Raw genomic sequence first — 13,828 nt, forward strand, 5'->3', positions numbered from 1 at the left:
ATGTATTTAGAGTATAATAAATTGGGTTGGCCTAGCAATCCTTTTTTAATTCTAAGTTGTTTATTGTTTATACAATTACAAGTGATTTTATAAAAATTTAGATGTTAGTCATAAAATATTAATTTTTCTACACTTAAATCTGACTTTTATTAATGTAGCATCCCCATGCTCTTATACTTTTATTAATGAAAATATACATTAATTAATTCATTAAAAGTTGAAAATTGTTGGCGCAAAGTATCCTTGATAAATATTGGAGCATGTCAATATTACATTTGTTATTAGTGTGGTCGACTATTTTATTTTTTATATTAGTAGGAGCCACCCCCTATATATATATATATTAGCAATTAATAAAACTAATATAGAAAGAAATAGTCATTAAATTTAAGGCACAACTCAAATAAATGTAAAGAATTTTCAACCAAAAATCAATCGAAAACATTATCAATGAATTTCATCGAAAATTAGCAATTTTTAATAGTGAACAAAACTTGACATGGATGTGAGCGTGGTGGATACAATATGATGTATATACGAGTTTATCGGAAATCAATAACGTATACGTAATCAATAAATTTACTAAATATTTAATAGTAAATTTAATTTTTACTGTATATTAACTTGAGATCGTAATAATAATTAATAAGCTTCGGATTTTCTTATACTTCAAATCTTTTCAAATTTCTTGATAATTTTTTAAAATCAAATTCAATTTTTTGTTCTTTTTAGAAGGGCATAAATTTATTCAATTTACATTTTTATTTTAGTATTTTACTTCTTGCTCATGATCATTAGTTCTAAGGCCTAGACTAGAATAATTTGGGGTCACACTATGAATAGTGTGGGATTTAATTAATTTATTGAACTATAAATATTCCACACTGGAAGGGGGATAAAGTACATTATTTTTGAGTACTTAAATTAATTTCCAAAATATTTAGACTTCAATAGTATATGCCTATGCAGATATCTCTTTTATTATATAATATAATATAATTAATTAATAATTATGAGGGTACACAAATGATAGTGGGCTAAAAATTTTAAGTTCATTAATTAAAAAAAAGAAGTAAATAGTTCATTAAATTACCAGCCATTTTGTGTTTTATGTAAATTATGCTCACACATCTCTAATTTAGTTCATACTTCATTGAGAAAATCATAGTTATATTATTTAAAGTTTGTAATGAAATATGTTATGAAAAAAAAAGAAAAAAGATAATTCATATTTGTGGAAGAAAAAACTGTAATATAAAATGTCCTCGACTGTATCTAGATATATCAAGTTGTTCAATTACCCTTCTGAACTTATTTTACAAGTAATTTTCTATCCTTTTTCGGCTTATGTGGCACTAACTTGAAAAAAGAGTCAACCAACATTGGGCCCACAAGATAGTATCACGTAGGCCGAAAATTATTAATAAAAATAAGTTCAAGGGTAATAGGACATTGATATAGTATAAGTGCGTCTATAAAATTTCGCACATAGATTAAGAGGGTACTTGTTCATTATCCCTAATTAAATAATATCTTTTATTTAATTAATGTGATTTGTCGATTATATATATAGAAAACTCAGTTATTTAAAGAAAGGTAAATTTGGAAGTGATTAATTAATACCTTTTAAATTATTTTAAAACCATTTAATTTGAACTAAATACAAAGCTTAAAACATCTTATAATTAATATGAACCTGAGGTGGGTATAAGTTATAATATCTTATGTTGTTAATTAATAACATAAATATAATATGAGGAAAAACAATTCTCTTAATTTGTTAACACAAGTAAATAAGAGAATCTAATTACTCAATTTCACTTGTTCAATATTTTAAAAATAATTATTTTTATTTTTACTTTTAAATTTTAACATATCAAAAAAATATAACTATTTTCCCAATATTTTATCGTCTATATTATTTAAATATTTGTTAAATTACTTTCCAAACTTAATACTATACAACATAATATTGTGAATATTATATTAAAAATACTTAGGAAAAGGGGTTTGATATACCCCTCAACTTTGTCATTTGGAGCTGATATACCCCTCGTTATAAAAGTGGCTCATATATGCCCTTACCGTTATACAAACGGCTCATATATACCCCTGGCGTCACAAAACGGCTCACATATACCCTTCATTTAACGGAAGTTAAAAAATTAGTTTTAAATTTATATTTTGTTACTTCTAATTTTTTTTAAAAAAAATTATTTAGGGGTATATATGATTCTTCTATCAAAGTTCAAGGTATATTTTAATTTTTTTAATACATAAATTATTTTTTGACTTCTTTTATTATAATTATTTGAGTTTCTTATTCTTATTTTGTTTTTTCTTTCATTCCTTAGTTTAAAGAGAAAAAAAATTAAACTGTTTTTTTGTGTGTATTGTAATTTAATTTCGTATTCGAAGAAAAAATTTGGTCATCTACAATAAGTTTTACAAGAATATTAGTGAAATATAAATAAATTTGATTATCAAAATAATGATTATAAAGTAGTCATTGAAACAAAAAAAAGTCAAAAAAAACATGTTTGACGAGGATTAAATTTACTCATATGGAATTATATTTTTTAGAAAAAATAATAAAAATTTAGATTAAAAATATTATTTTTTTCATTTTCGTTAGAGAAAAAGGGTATATGTGAGCCATTTGTTTACAAGTAGGGGTACATATGAGTCACTTTCATAACAAGGGGTATATCAGCTCTAAATGACAAAGTTGAGGGGTATATCAGACTCTTTCCCAAATACTTATATCAATTCATTTTTTAAAAAAGTGTAAAATTTTAAAATAAATAAATAAAAGATGAACGAATAAAATATTAAATATGTGGATGAAGTAGAAAGAAGAAAGTCAATATTAAACTTTAATTGAACTATAGAATTAAAAAGTTGAAAATTAAAGTTTTTCTCCTTATTGCGGCTTTGTGGGATACATAGTATTATTATTACAACTATAGACTTTTTTTTTTTTAAATTTTACTTTTTATTTTTTTATAACTTCTAAATTCTTCTTTCCCTCACATGCCACTTTTATTTTCTAAACACAATTTTTTCAAACTTCTCCCCACCTTTTATTTTTGTTTTATTTTTTAAAATCTTTATAAAGTCCCATCAACTTCTATGTCCTTGTATACTAATCCAATATTCATTTCTCTTCTAATATTATATCATATAAAATTTCTCTCTCTTTTTTCTCTATTTGTACATTTTTGTAACATTCAATTAGTTTCTTCATTTTGAGTAAGCAAAAAAAAAAAATAGTTTAGATGGATTATCATGGTCAGAAAATTGAAGTTGTTGGACGAGGACGAGAAGGAGGACGAGGAGATAGTAAGGAAGAAATTAAGGAGGAAGAAATTGTTATGGATCTTCGAAGGGGTCCATGGACCGTTGAAGAAGACTTTACACTTATCAATTTTATTGCACATCACGGTGAAGGTCGTTGGAATTCTCTTGCACGTTGTGCTGGTAATTATATATCTTTATTCTTTTTGTTATTGTTGATCGTAGTGTTTACTAAAAACTTTTTACATTTGGTTACTCATGAGAAGTTGAACAATCTTTAATTAATAAACTAAGGTCGTTCAACTAATCTACGTCCATACTTGTGTAAGGCATGTTAAGGAATAAGTGTTTACTACTGTAACTTTTTTATTATTAAAAGTTCGAATTCTGAATTTCTGATTAATAAATTATGTTTATCGAGTTAGTTGAATTAGTAATCTTTCTTTGAGAAACCATCTTTTCTTTATTGCAACATGTATTTCTTTTTCTTTTCTTTTGTATAATAAGACAATATCTTCACATAGATAAATATTCGTATGGATATGTTGTTGTATAATTTTATTTCTTCTTTACAATTAGGTAATTTAAAGTGTTTCTTTTGGGTGGGGTGTACAAGTAATAGTTTTAAAGTAAGTATTTGTATGTTTCAAACGCAAAATATTTTGTGCATCATATTGTCTTTTATTAATACTTTATTTTTGAAATATGCTTTTAAATTTAACTTTGGCATAATTAGTCATGAGAAGTTTATTATAATTAATAAATCGTTGTGGTTCAATTAATTAAACAGGTTTAAAGAGAACAGGGAAAAGTTGTAGATTGCGATGGCTTAATTATCTTCGACCAGATGTTCGACGTGGCAATATTACTGTTGAAGAACAACTCTTGATTCTTGAATTGCATTCTCGATGGGGCAATCGGTATGTTCACTCTCAGACTTATGTATAGTTACGAATTAATTTCACGTATAATCATTACACTATATTCGTAATAGTACCACATTAAAATAACTATAAACTATGTGTCATTTGCTACTAGTAGTAACTTAATTATAATAGTGTGTAATATGATTTTCTCTTTCTTTTGTGTAGTTGGTCTAAAATCGCTCAACATCTTCCTGGAAGAACAGACAATGAAATAAAAAATTATTGGCGAACTCGGGTACAAAAGCATGCAAAACAACTCAAATGTGACGTGAATAGTAAGCAATTCAAAGATACCATGAAGTATCTTTGGATGCCTAGGTTAGCCGAAAGAATACAAGCCGCCGCGGCTACTTCCAACCCAACGGCGGCTTCTTCCTCCGGCCCCACCACCACATATGTCCAAAGTCAAGAAATTCAACATCTACTACCAAACATGAACCATCATGTACCCGAATACTTACCTATCCAACTGATGAATATCGAGAAAACAAACAGTCTTAATTATTCAGCAACTTCAGCGTCATCGGATAATTACTCATCCGACCTCACTGATGGTTGCTACAATTTCTCAATTAATCAAAGCAATAATCAAGATCATTCTCAAGTTAATCAAAGTACTAATCAATTGCTCTATGTAGAATCAACAATTAATCCCACAAGTTATAATTTTCACCCTGGATTTCAAGGATTCCAAGAAGTGGATCAACAAAACAATACACAATGGATGGAAAATCCATGGAATATTGAAGATATGTGCTTCTTACAACAATTGAACAATGACATGTGATAAAAAAATATATATATATATAGTATCCAAGAGTACCTCAAGAGGTTGGAGATTCATATAGAGAAATATTATCATCATTAATCACACCATAAAAGCATCTAATTTTTTTAAAAATTCTTATGCAACATATTTGTAGCTTTTATGTTTCAAATTTCAATCAATTTCTTAGTTTTATAATTTTTTTTTAAATAAAAATACATATATGTGTACATTTATTTTAGATTTACTTTTATCGATGAGTTTCTTAAAATATATATATGTGCTAGTAGAAAATGTATAACTTCTAATGCTAATTAAAGAAACTTTTTTTATAATATTGAGGTAAGAGGATTGTGTGTTAGAGTCAACCCAATTGTAGATGGGGTCTTTAATTGATTTATATAATTTTTTTGGATGATTCTCATCTCATGAGCTAGCTGTTTCGAAGTTATATATGTTAGATTATGATATTAGAGTTATTTAGACTCATCTCGACTTTTATTTTATTCGATATTAAATTTCATATTATATTTTTCATGTTCTAAATTTTCAATTCTCTAATCGTGTGAATGCATGTTAAAGTCCGGGCCCATGTCGATTGTGGATGGGGTCTTTGGTCTATTTTTACTTGATTTTAAATAATTCTTATTTCATGAACTAACTTCTGAAATTGGATTAGATTCAAAATTCGTTTCTTATATATATATATCATAGTATTAGAGTCATACAAATCTCAACCATTGATTGTCTTACATTGTTAACGCTCCAGATGTTTGGTTGTTATTGTGCAAATATCGTGTTAAACTCCTACGTCAATTGTGAATGGAGTTTTTGATCTCTTTATATAATCTCAGACAATTATCTTCATTTTATGAGTAAACTTTTAAAATTAAGCTAAGTTTATAAAGTCCCTTTCTCATCACACAATACTAAAAATTCATATACAATTGTACACAAATCCTTTTTTTTTTTTTAGCCTTTTTCTATATTTTGGAGTTATTAATTTAACATACTTATGATGGAATTCTAAAAGGGGAAAATATTTTTTTGTATATAATGAGAGAGAGTGCATAATTAATTGGCTCTACTATTTTTAACAGTAAAACGTCTTTGTTGCTTGTTAATATAAATATTAATAATCTTAGACCAAAGTCATGGAATTTTAAGAAAACAGTCTATGGGGTCTGAACCAAATTAAAAGACCTTAGTCTTCATTCTAGATTAATTAAAGTGAAAAAAAAATACGTGGTATATTCTTAGCTACATGATTTTGTATATAATTTAAACCTACTTGCTGCAAATAATCATATAATAAAAAGGGAAAATGCACAAGTACCCCCTCAACCTATGCCCGAAATTCCAGAGACACACTTATACTATACTAAGGTCCTATTACCTCCCTGAACTTATTTTATAAGTAATTTTCTACCCCTTTTTAGCCTACGTGGCACTAGTTTGAAAAAAAAAAGTCAACCATCGTTGGGCCCACAAGATAGTGCCACGTAGGTCGAAAAAGGGTAAAATATTATTACTAAAATAAGTTCAGGGGGATAATAGGACCTTAATATAGTATAAGTGTGTCTTTGAGATTTCGGGCATAGATTGAGGGGGTACTTGGGCGTTATCCCTAATAAAAAAAATATCTCAAAATGCATCTATATGAAGTTTTCTTAATTTTAATTTTTCTTGTGAAAGCTCGAAAATAAATTTTATTTTTTACTTTCAATAATAGTGCGATATTGATCATTCTAAGTTTAACGAAAAAATGGACTTAAATACTCTTTAAGTCTTAAATTAAGCGCGATAGAAATGATAAAAAGACATGAATAAGATAGTTAAATTGATAATATATGATATACAAGTTATAATAAATAGTAAAAATGAACAAAGATCTTAGGACAACTTTTATTCGAATCTTGTTTTGACCTTAAAAAAAGTGTATATGATACATAACATACTTTACAAATTTTATAAAATACCTGTAATTTTATTAAATGTTCTTTTTAAGACGAACAAATTAAAATAGAGGAATAGAATACTTGTGGTGTGATAGAGAGCCATCACAAGTGGTCCAAAAGTTATAAGTGTGTTAGTTAGCTTCCATGTGTCCCTTTGAAAGTTGTAAGTATTAGACTATTTAGTAGTAGTTTTGTAGACTTCTTAGACTTGGAGTAATCCAAAGACTTATAAATTTAAGTTTATGTAATTATATTAAGAGTATCTCTTTTTATCGAAAAATTATTATTAGGGTTAATAATTCGACAAGATGAGTATACAGATGGATCAGTTGTATAGTTGTGTTAATTATGAGAATTAGTTTTTTTTTCACTCAGTATCTGATATTCATATTGAAATTTGATTAAATTTGAATTTGTACTAAAATATATCACATTAGGAATAAAACGCTTCATAACAAATATGATTCAGTAGGCAAGATATATGAATTACAATTGAGAACGAGGGTATACATATTTCAGATTTGCTTTGAATATCTTTTCTTTCGACTATCTTACATCTTACACTCTTTGAACGAGCATTTTGTGAGAGAATATTATGTATGTTATTATTTTTATTGTTGATATATTTTAAATGATTAATTTATCTATGTAATGAGTATTTGAGATTACATCTAAAAAAGATTTCTTAAATATAACGTTAGAGTTTTTATCATTACTAACTAAGTTGTGTTCGTTAACTCATTTAACTATAGTAAATTTACATAATTTTAATTTATGTACTACTCGATGCGAATAAATATTTACTAGTCCCTCCTAAACAGTAGCAAGTTGTATTAATCCACCCATCTAGCAGGACCACATAGCTGTAATGAATTTATTTTTTAAAATAAAAAATTCAATATTTTTTGCTGTAGACTTTTCTACAAATTGAACAGTTGTATTTTTTAAAAAAAAATATTTTTTTTTTATCATTTATATCGTATTGGGAGAGGAATCAATAAAATTTATGTAAAAGCTAAAAAGGTAATTAACTCTTTAATCTTATTTTTATAAAATTGATATGCAAAATTGACAAGTAAAAAATAGATATATATTTTTAGTATTATGAATAAATAATAATAAAAATGAAAAATTATTTATTGAATTTGTATAGATTTTTTTGTTTCCGTATTCTGTTTCAAATGAGGTTATCATAAAATCATTACGTGAAGGTATTTGTTAATTAAAAGGGGGGTTAATTCGTTAAACATTAATTAATTGTTATTAAAATTCTCTAATCCATAAATTTGTCATTATATTCGAATTTTGGAAACTTTTATAGCCACTACTATTCAACAGAAAATACTTTTCCAACACGTAATAAAGAAAAAAAAAAGAATAGATGATTATCTCTTGTACCCAACATTTTTTATCAATAAAACAAAATTATAAACTATTTTGTGTTATTTGAGCACTTAATAACTATTGTTTCGATTTATTTTTACTTGTTTACTATATTGAATGTAGATATTTATTTTTATTTATTCAGTATGAAAAATTAGAAAATTATATATTATTTTATATCAATTTTATCCTTATTATTACGTTGTTGTTCGATAATAATTAAAGGTGATAAAATAAATATCTTCTTTATTATTTTTTAAAGATTATGGTAACTCAAATATAAACAAGTAGACAATCGAGGGTGTATAAATACTTGCACATAAAAAGTAAAATGATGCAACTTAATTACCTATTTCGTCCGTTCTCAAAATAAGTGATGTTTTAATTTTTTCATTATATTTCAAAAAAACTAAGATGGTATTCTAGGGTTTCGAGAAGGAATTGATCTTATTCTTCCAAAATTATCCTTGTTTAGATGACCAAGAACCATTTATTAACTTCTCTTTGATGAGGGGTAAGTTAGTAAATACACTCGTTATTTCCGGAAGAGGGAAAGTATTAGAGGAACTATTGATCGTGTATATACTATAACAAAAATAACTTTTATTAGCAATAAATATATATATTAATAAAGGATATAATACATATATTAGACTCTAAACTTGACTTCAAATTTTAACTTTGACCTCCAACTTTCATAATGCACAAACAAGCACTTTAACTATCGAACTTTTAAATAAATAAACACATGAGTCCTACATGACACAATACACGTAGGACACCACGTAAGACGAAAAATGACATGTAGGACATGTGCGTCTATTTATTCAACTTTATACAAGTTTAAGTTTCTACATGTGCACACTGAAAGTTAAAGGACATAAATGTGATTCGAAACCAAGTTAAAGGGCATATTTATGTATTAAGCCTTAATAAAAAGTGCTAAAACTTTTATCGGCATCAATTAATTGTAATTGGATTCAGTTTAGCTTATATGCTTTTAAAAACATTTACAAAAAGCACTAACCACCAGTCTACCACTAAACATATATACTTTGTGGTAATTAAATTATTATCGTTAATATAGTAATTACTATATAGTGTAAGTTGTAACTATTTTTTAAATGGTCCGACAATATATATAATATTGATAAATAATGACAAGTAACACCTTTTAATAAGTTAAATTAAAACGTAGTGTGTGTATATATATATATATAGTTAATTAACTAGAATCCATATGATTATAGCATATTAATTTAGATTACTTAATTATGCCTTAAGGTTGATGCTTATCACTATACGTCATTTGGTGCTTAACATAACCTCAAAAAGAAATGCCATTTAAAGCACTTCATGATTGAAAAAAAAATCGAAAAAAAAAATCAAATCAATTTATTTTTATTCAAATTAAAAAGAACTTTTTCAAAATTAAAAAATCGATTAATATAAAATTAAATTGAAAAATCTAATGATCACCAAAGTTATGAAGTGGTATTATATATTGTTAGCTAACTAATTGGAAATTAAAATGAAATTAGGGGTGTGCTTGGCATTAAGAAAAAAATATTATACAAAAATAAGTGTGTTATTTTTTTATCTTTTTATGTTTGGTAGGTAGTAAGAAAATATTATTCTAAAAATACTCTATATAATCTAGATAAATATTATGCGGATTGAAGAGATGTGGGATCATGGGCATAGCGTTAAAACTTATTTTTTAATTTTTAAGGATAATGCACAAGTACCCCTCAATTTATGCCCGAAATCTCAGAGACACACTTATATTAAATAAAGGTCTTACTACCCTCCTAAACTTATTTTATTAATAATTTTCTACCTATTTTCGTCCTTCGTGACACCTCTTGTGGGCCCAACGCTGGTTGTTTTTTTTTTCAAGCTAGTATCATGTAGGCCGAAAAGGGGTAGAAAATTACTTATAAAATAAGTTCAGGGAGTAATAAGACCTTATTATAAGTATAAGTGTGTCTCTAAGATTTCGGACATAAGTTAAGGAGGTACTTGTACATTTTTCCTAATTTTTTTAATCAACTGAACATAAAAAGTATTGAAGAATAATTTAGTATCATACATTAATTTTTTGCAATTTAGAGTACTTTACGTTTGCGCTTAATTATATAATCAAGGTTGAGTATAATATTGGAGCATATAGTAATTAAAGTATGTGCATTCATTTATAACTTATAATTATAATAAAGTTAGTAATTAGCTCTCCTTTCCATTAGGAACGAACATGCTCGATGCATTAAGTAAAAACGTGTTTAATTAAAATTAAAAAATAATTAATTAGCTGAAAACATATGTTAATAAGAATGGAAAGATGTAAAAGAATAAAATTAGTATCTCCATTGACTATAATTATTAAACAAGAACAAGACAAATATTGATCAATCCTTTAAATTAAAATTTGAAAGCCACCTTACGAGAATAATAGTAAATACTTTTTCATTTTTTATTAAAAATTTTAAATACGAATTTTAAGAATAGAGTCTCTTAGTAATAAGGAGTGCTTTATTCTCGATAAGAAATTTCAATATGAATTCAAATTAGTTAAACACAAATCAAGAAATCAGGATCGGGTATAAAAAAATTAAAAAACCAAATTATTGAATAAAAATAAAATGTTTTGGTAATTTGGCATTAGGTAAGTTAAAAGACTAAACATAAAAATCTAAATACAAATATCTTTTCGTTTTGTCAATTTTACTTTTTTTGATATCTTCTTATTTATGGATCTTCTATTATATCGTATCAACACAAAAAAATAAAAATAAAAATAAATTTAAAAATTCTTAATCGAATACCGAATGTCCACTCTTATGTTCTAACTGCCAAATGACCGAATAAAAACAAACAAACTTTACAAACAAAAGAATTTCAATTTCCAAAAACTAATCTCAAACAAAAAATTATATCTCAATAAATATATAATACCAAATATATCTATCAGTAAATTCTATCAATTATTTTTATAAAGATCCATCTCCAAATTTTTTTATTATACACTTAGAGAAAAATAATAACAAAGTATACAAATCATATTAGCAGCCTAAGATTAAGAATGGTAAGAACACATAGTCCAACCATTTCATTTTGTTTGCGTTATATTCTTATTCCTCTATTAAAATCTATTTTAGAAAATAATTTTTTTTATAATTTGACAATTTTTAATTTTTAGTATTTTACGTTGATGTTTAAAATAATAAATTAAAAATTAATTTGATACACTTTGCATGCATTGTTAAGTTTAAGATCATAAGATTAAAAGCAATTTATAAACGTGTCCTTTAACTTAACATATGTTGATATTTATACCCTCTAATTTTAGGTGTGTACAAGTAGTTAATTTTAAATAGTACATGCCTTACGTGACAATTCGTGTGAGATATACTCATTCTACCTGCCCCTTGCGACTAATTTATATTATCTCACGTTAAACATATGCGTCTATTTATTTAATTTTGTACAAATTTAAATAATTACTTGTTCACGTCTATAACACATTTATTCACTCGCGACTAAAGTCCAAATGTGTCATTCAACTTTTATCATGAAATGACACATTTTCTTATGAAAAAATAAATAAATGATGGGGTCAAATAACACATTTTTATTTATTATCATGGCTAGAGTTTGGGAATTTTGGATGATACAAAATAATGGCTTACGTAGTTAGATTAACTTTGACTAAAATTATTGTTTAACAACAATCCAAGCAATTAAAAATATTCTTTAATTCTGTCAATTTATTTGATATCTTTTAAGCTCTAAAATTGCAAGTTGTAGTGCCTTTTTTTTTTCAATTCTCACATGGTATTTAATTAAGTTCCCATTTCAATTTACATCCGTCACTTAAGAATACTTTTCGATTTCAATTTATAAGTTATTGTAAACTTTAAATTATAATCTAACGTTTCTTATAAGTTTGAGTAGTGTTATTAGAACGGAATCTAACACTAATATTTAAAAAAAAATAATTTTCCAAGTCAATTTGATTTCGTATCACATGTTCAAATGAATCTTGAATAACGAACTATTCAATATATAGATCTAACATAGACTAGACGGGTAATCTATCATTATGGACTCGGAGATGATAAGCCCAAATACTTTTTTGGCTTTTGGGCTTGGACCATGGGCTATTTCGACCCGACCCGTTAGTTGGGCCTTATTGGGCCATTTTCCAGGCCATAAAGAATTTGGGCCTTTTTAACTAGCCTAAGTTCGTAGACATATACTGATTCACGATTTAAAGTTGGACAACTTTCACATATAGCAAACAAAAAATTCATATTTGTATGCTATAGCAAACTTTGCATAATTGCGTTCCATAGCAAACATAAAATTGTATAATTCGTTATACATATAAAAGTGTATAATTCGCTGGCCTATTTCGCTGCAATTGTATAATTTGCTATCCTATTTCACTGCAATTGTATAATGCACAATTGTATAATTCACTGCCTATTTCGCTGCAATATTAAGTGTATAGTAAGAAGATATATGTTTTTTCTCTCGCTTTATACAAAAACAGAAACACAATATATACACTTCTGTTGTATAAAGCTAGAGAAAATTGTATTTCACTGCAATTGTATAATTCGTTGACCTTTTTCTCTGCAATATTTGAAGTAAAATGTTTGTAAATTGTATAATTAAGTGTATAACACGAAGATATATATTTTTGCATGTGTATATACAATTTTCTCTCGCTTTATACAAAACAGAAACAGAATTATACACTTCTGTGTATAAAGCGAGAGAGGCGAGCGAGAATGGAGAGTGGCGAGCGAGATTTCTGGAAGAGAAACGCTGGCAAATTTTAACTAACGTTTGTTATGGAGCACAATTAAATCAAACCCTAGCTATTCCATTTATTTTAAGTTATTAGTTTGCTATTATATACAATTTTCGCTTTAAAGTTTATCAACCCTTAGTGTTCGTTTAGATTATTGATTTATTTTAGGTACTTTTAAGTAAAAATAATTTTTAAGCAATTTTTAAGTGTTTGTGTAAAGTTAAAAAGTGCTTATAATATTTTAAAATCAAAATAACAAAATAAGCCAAAAACCCGTAGTTAGAAATCTTAACTATAAATTTATTTAGAATAACAAATTTTGTGAAATCATCCCAAAGGACCCCTTGGATATATAGTCATATCATAATGAAGTCTTGGCCAAACTATAGTACTGTGTCAGTTACAGTTCACTATTATTATTATCGACTTACAGAGTCGGAATTGAAAATAAAATTATGTTTGATTATATGTTTTCGTAGAGGATATTTAAAATGTGTTCATATTTAAATGTATCTAAATATAATTTTATAAGTGAAAAGTAAGTTAGAGAATAAGTTCTGACTTATTTTCAAAATCTAATTTGAAATTTTTATTATTGAGATATACTAATTTTCAATATTCCAAATATAAATAAATAAATACATAATTTTTATGATCAAACGGATCGTTAGCCAACTAT

General features: G+C 26.1%; 1 protein-coding gene across 1 annotated transcript; it reads left to right on the top strand.

The window, feature by feature from the left end:
- The first annotated feature begins 3,073 nt into the window (after positions 1-3,073).
- Positions 3,074-5,205, top strand: LOC107019038 (transcription factor MYB78). Its single transcript, XM_015219627.2, has 3 exons — positions 3,074-3,480; positions 4,088-4,217; positions 4,389-5,205. The coding sequence occupies exons 1-3, from the start codon at positions 3,279-3,281 to the stop codon at positions 5,008-5,010; spliced, it is 954 nt and encodes a 317-aa protein (XP_015075113.1). The 5' UTR covers positions 3,074-3,278; the 3' UTR covers positions 5,011-5,205.
- The last annotated feature ends 8,623 nt before the right edge of the window (positions 5,206-13,828 follow it).

The sequence above is a fragment of the Solanum pennellii genome, chromosome 5 (genome assembly GCF_001406875.1).
Source record: "Solanum pennellii chromosome 5, SPENNV200".
Lineage (NCBI taxonomy): Eukaryota > Viridiplantae > Streptophyta > Magnoliopsida > Solanales > Solanaceae > Solanum > Solanum pennellii.

Bases quoted from the DNA above. Each gene is read 5' to 3' on its own strand.
- LOC107019038 (XM_015219627.2), top strand. From the start codon at position 3,279: ATGGATTATCATGGTCAGAAAATTGAAGTTGTTGGACGAGGACGAGAA. The intron at 3,481-4,087 runs GTAATTATATAT...TTAATTAAACAG, and splicing joins TTCTCTTGCACGTTGTGCTG to GTTTAAAGAGAACAGGGAAA. The intron at 4,218-4,388 runs GTATGTTCACTC...TCTTTTGTGTAG, and splicing joins CATTCTCGATGGGGCAATCG to TTGGTCTAAAATCGCTCAAC.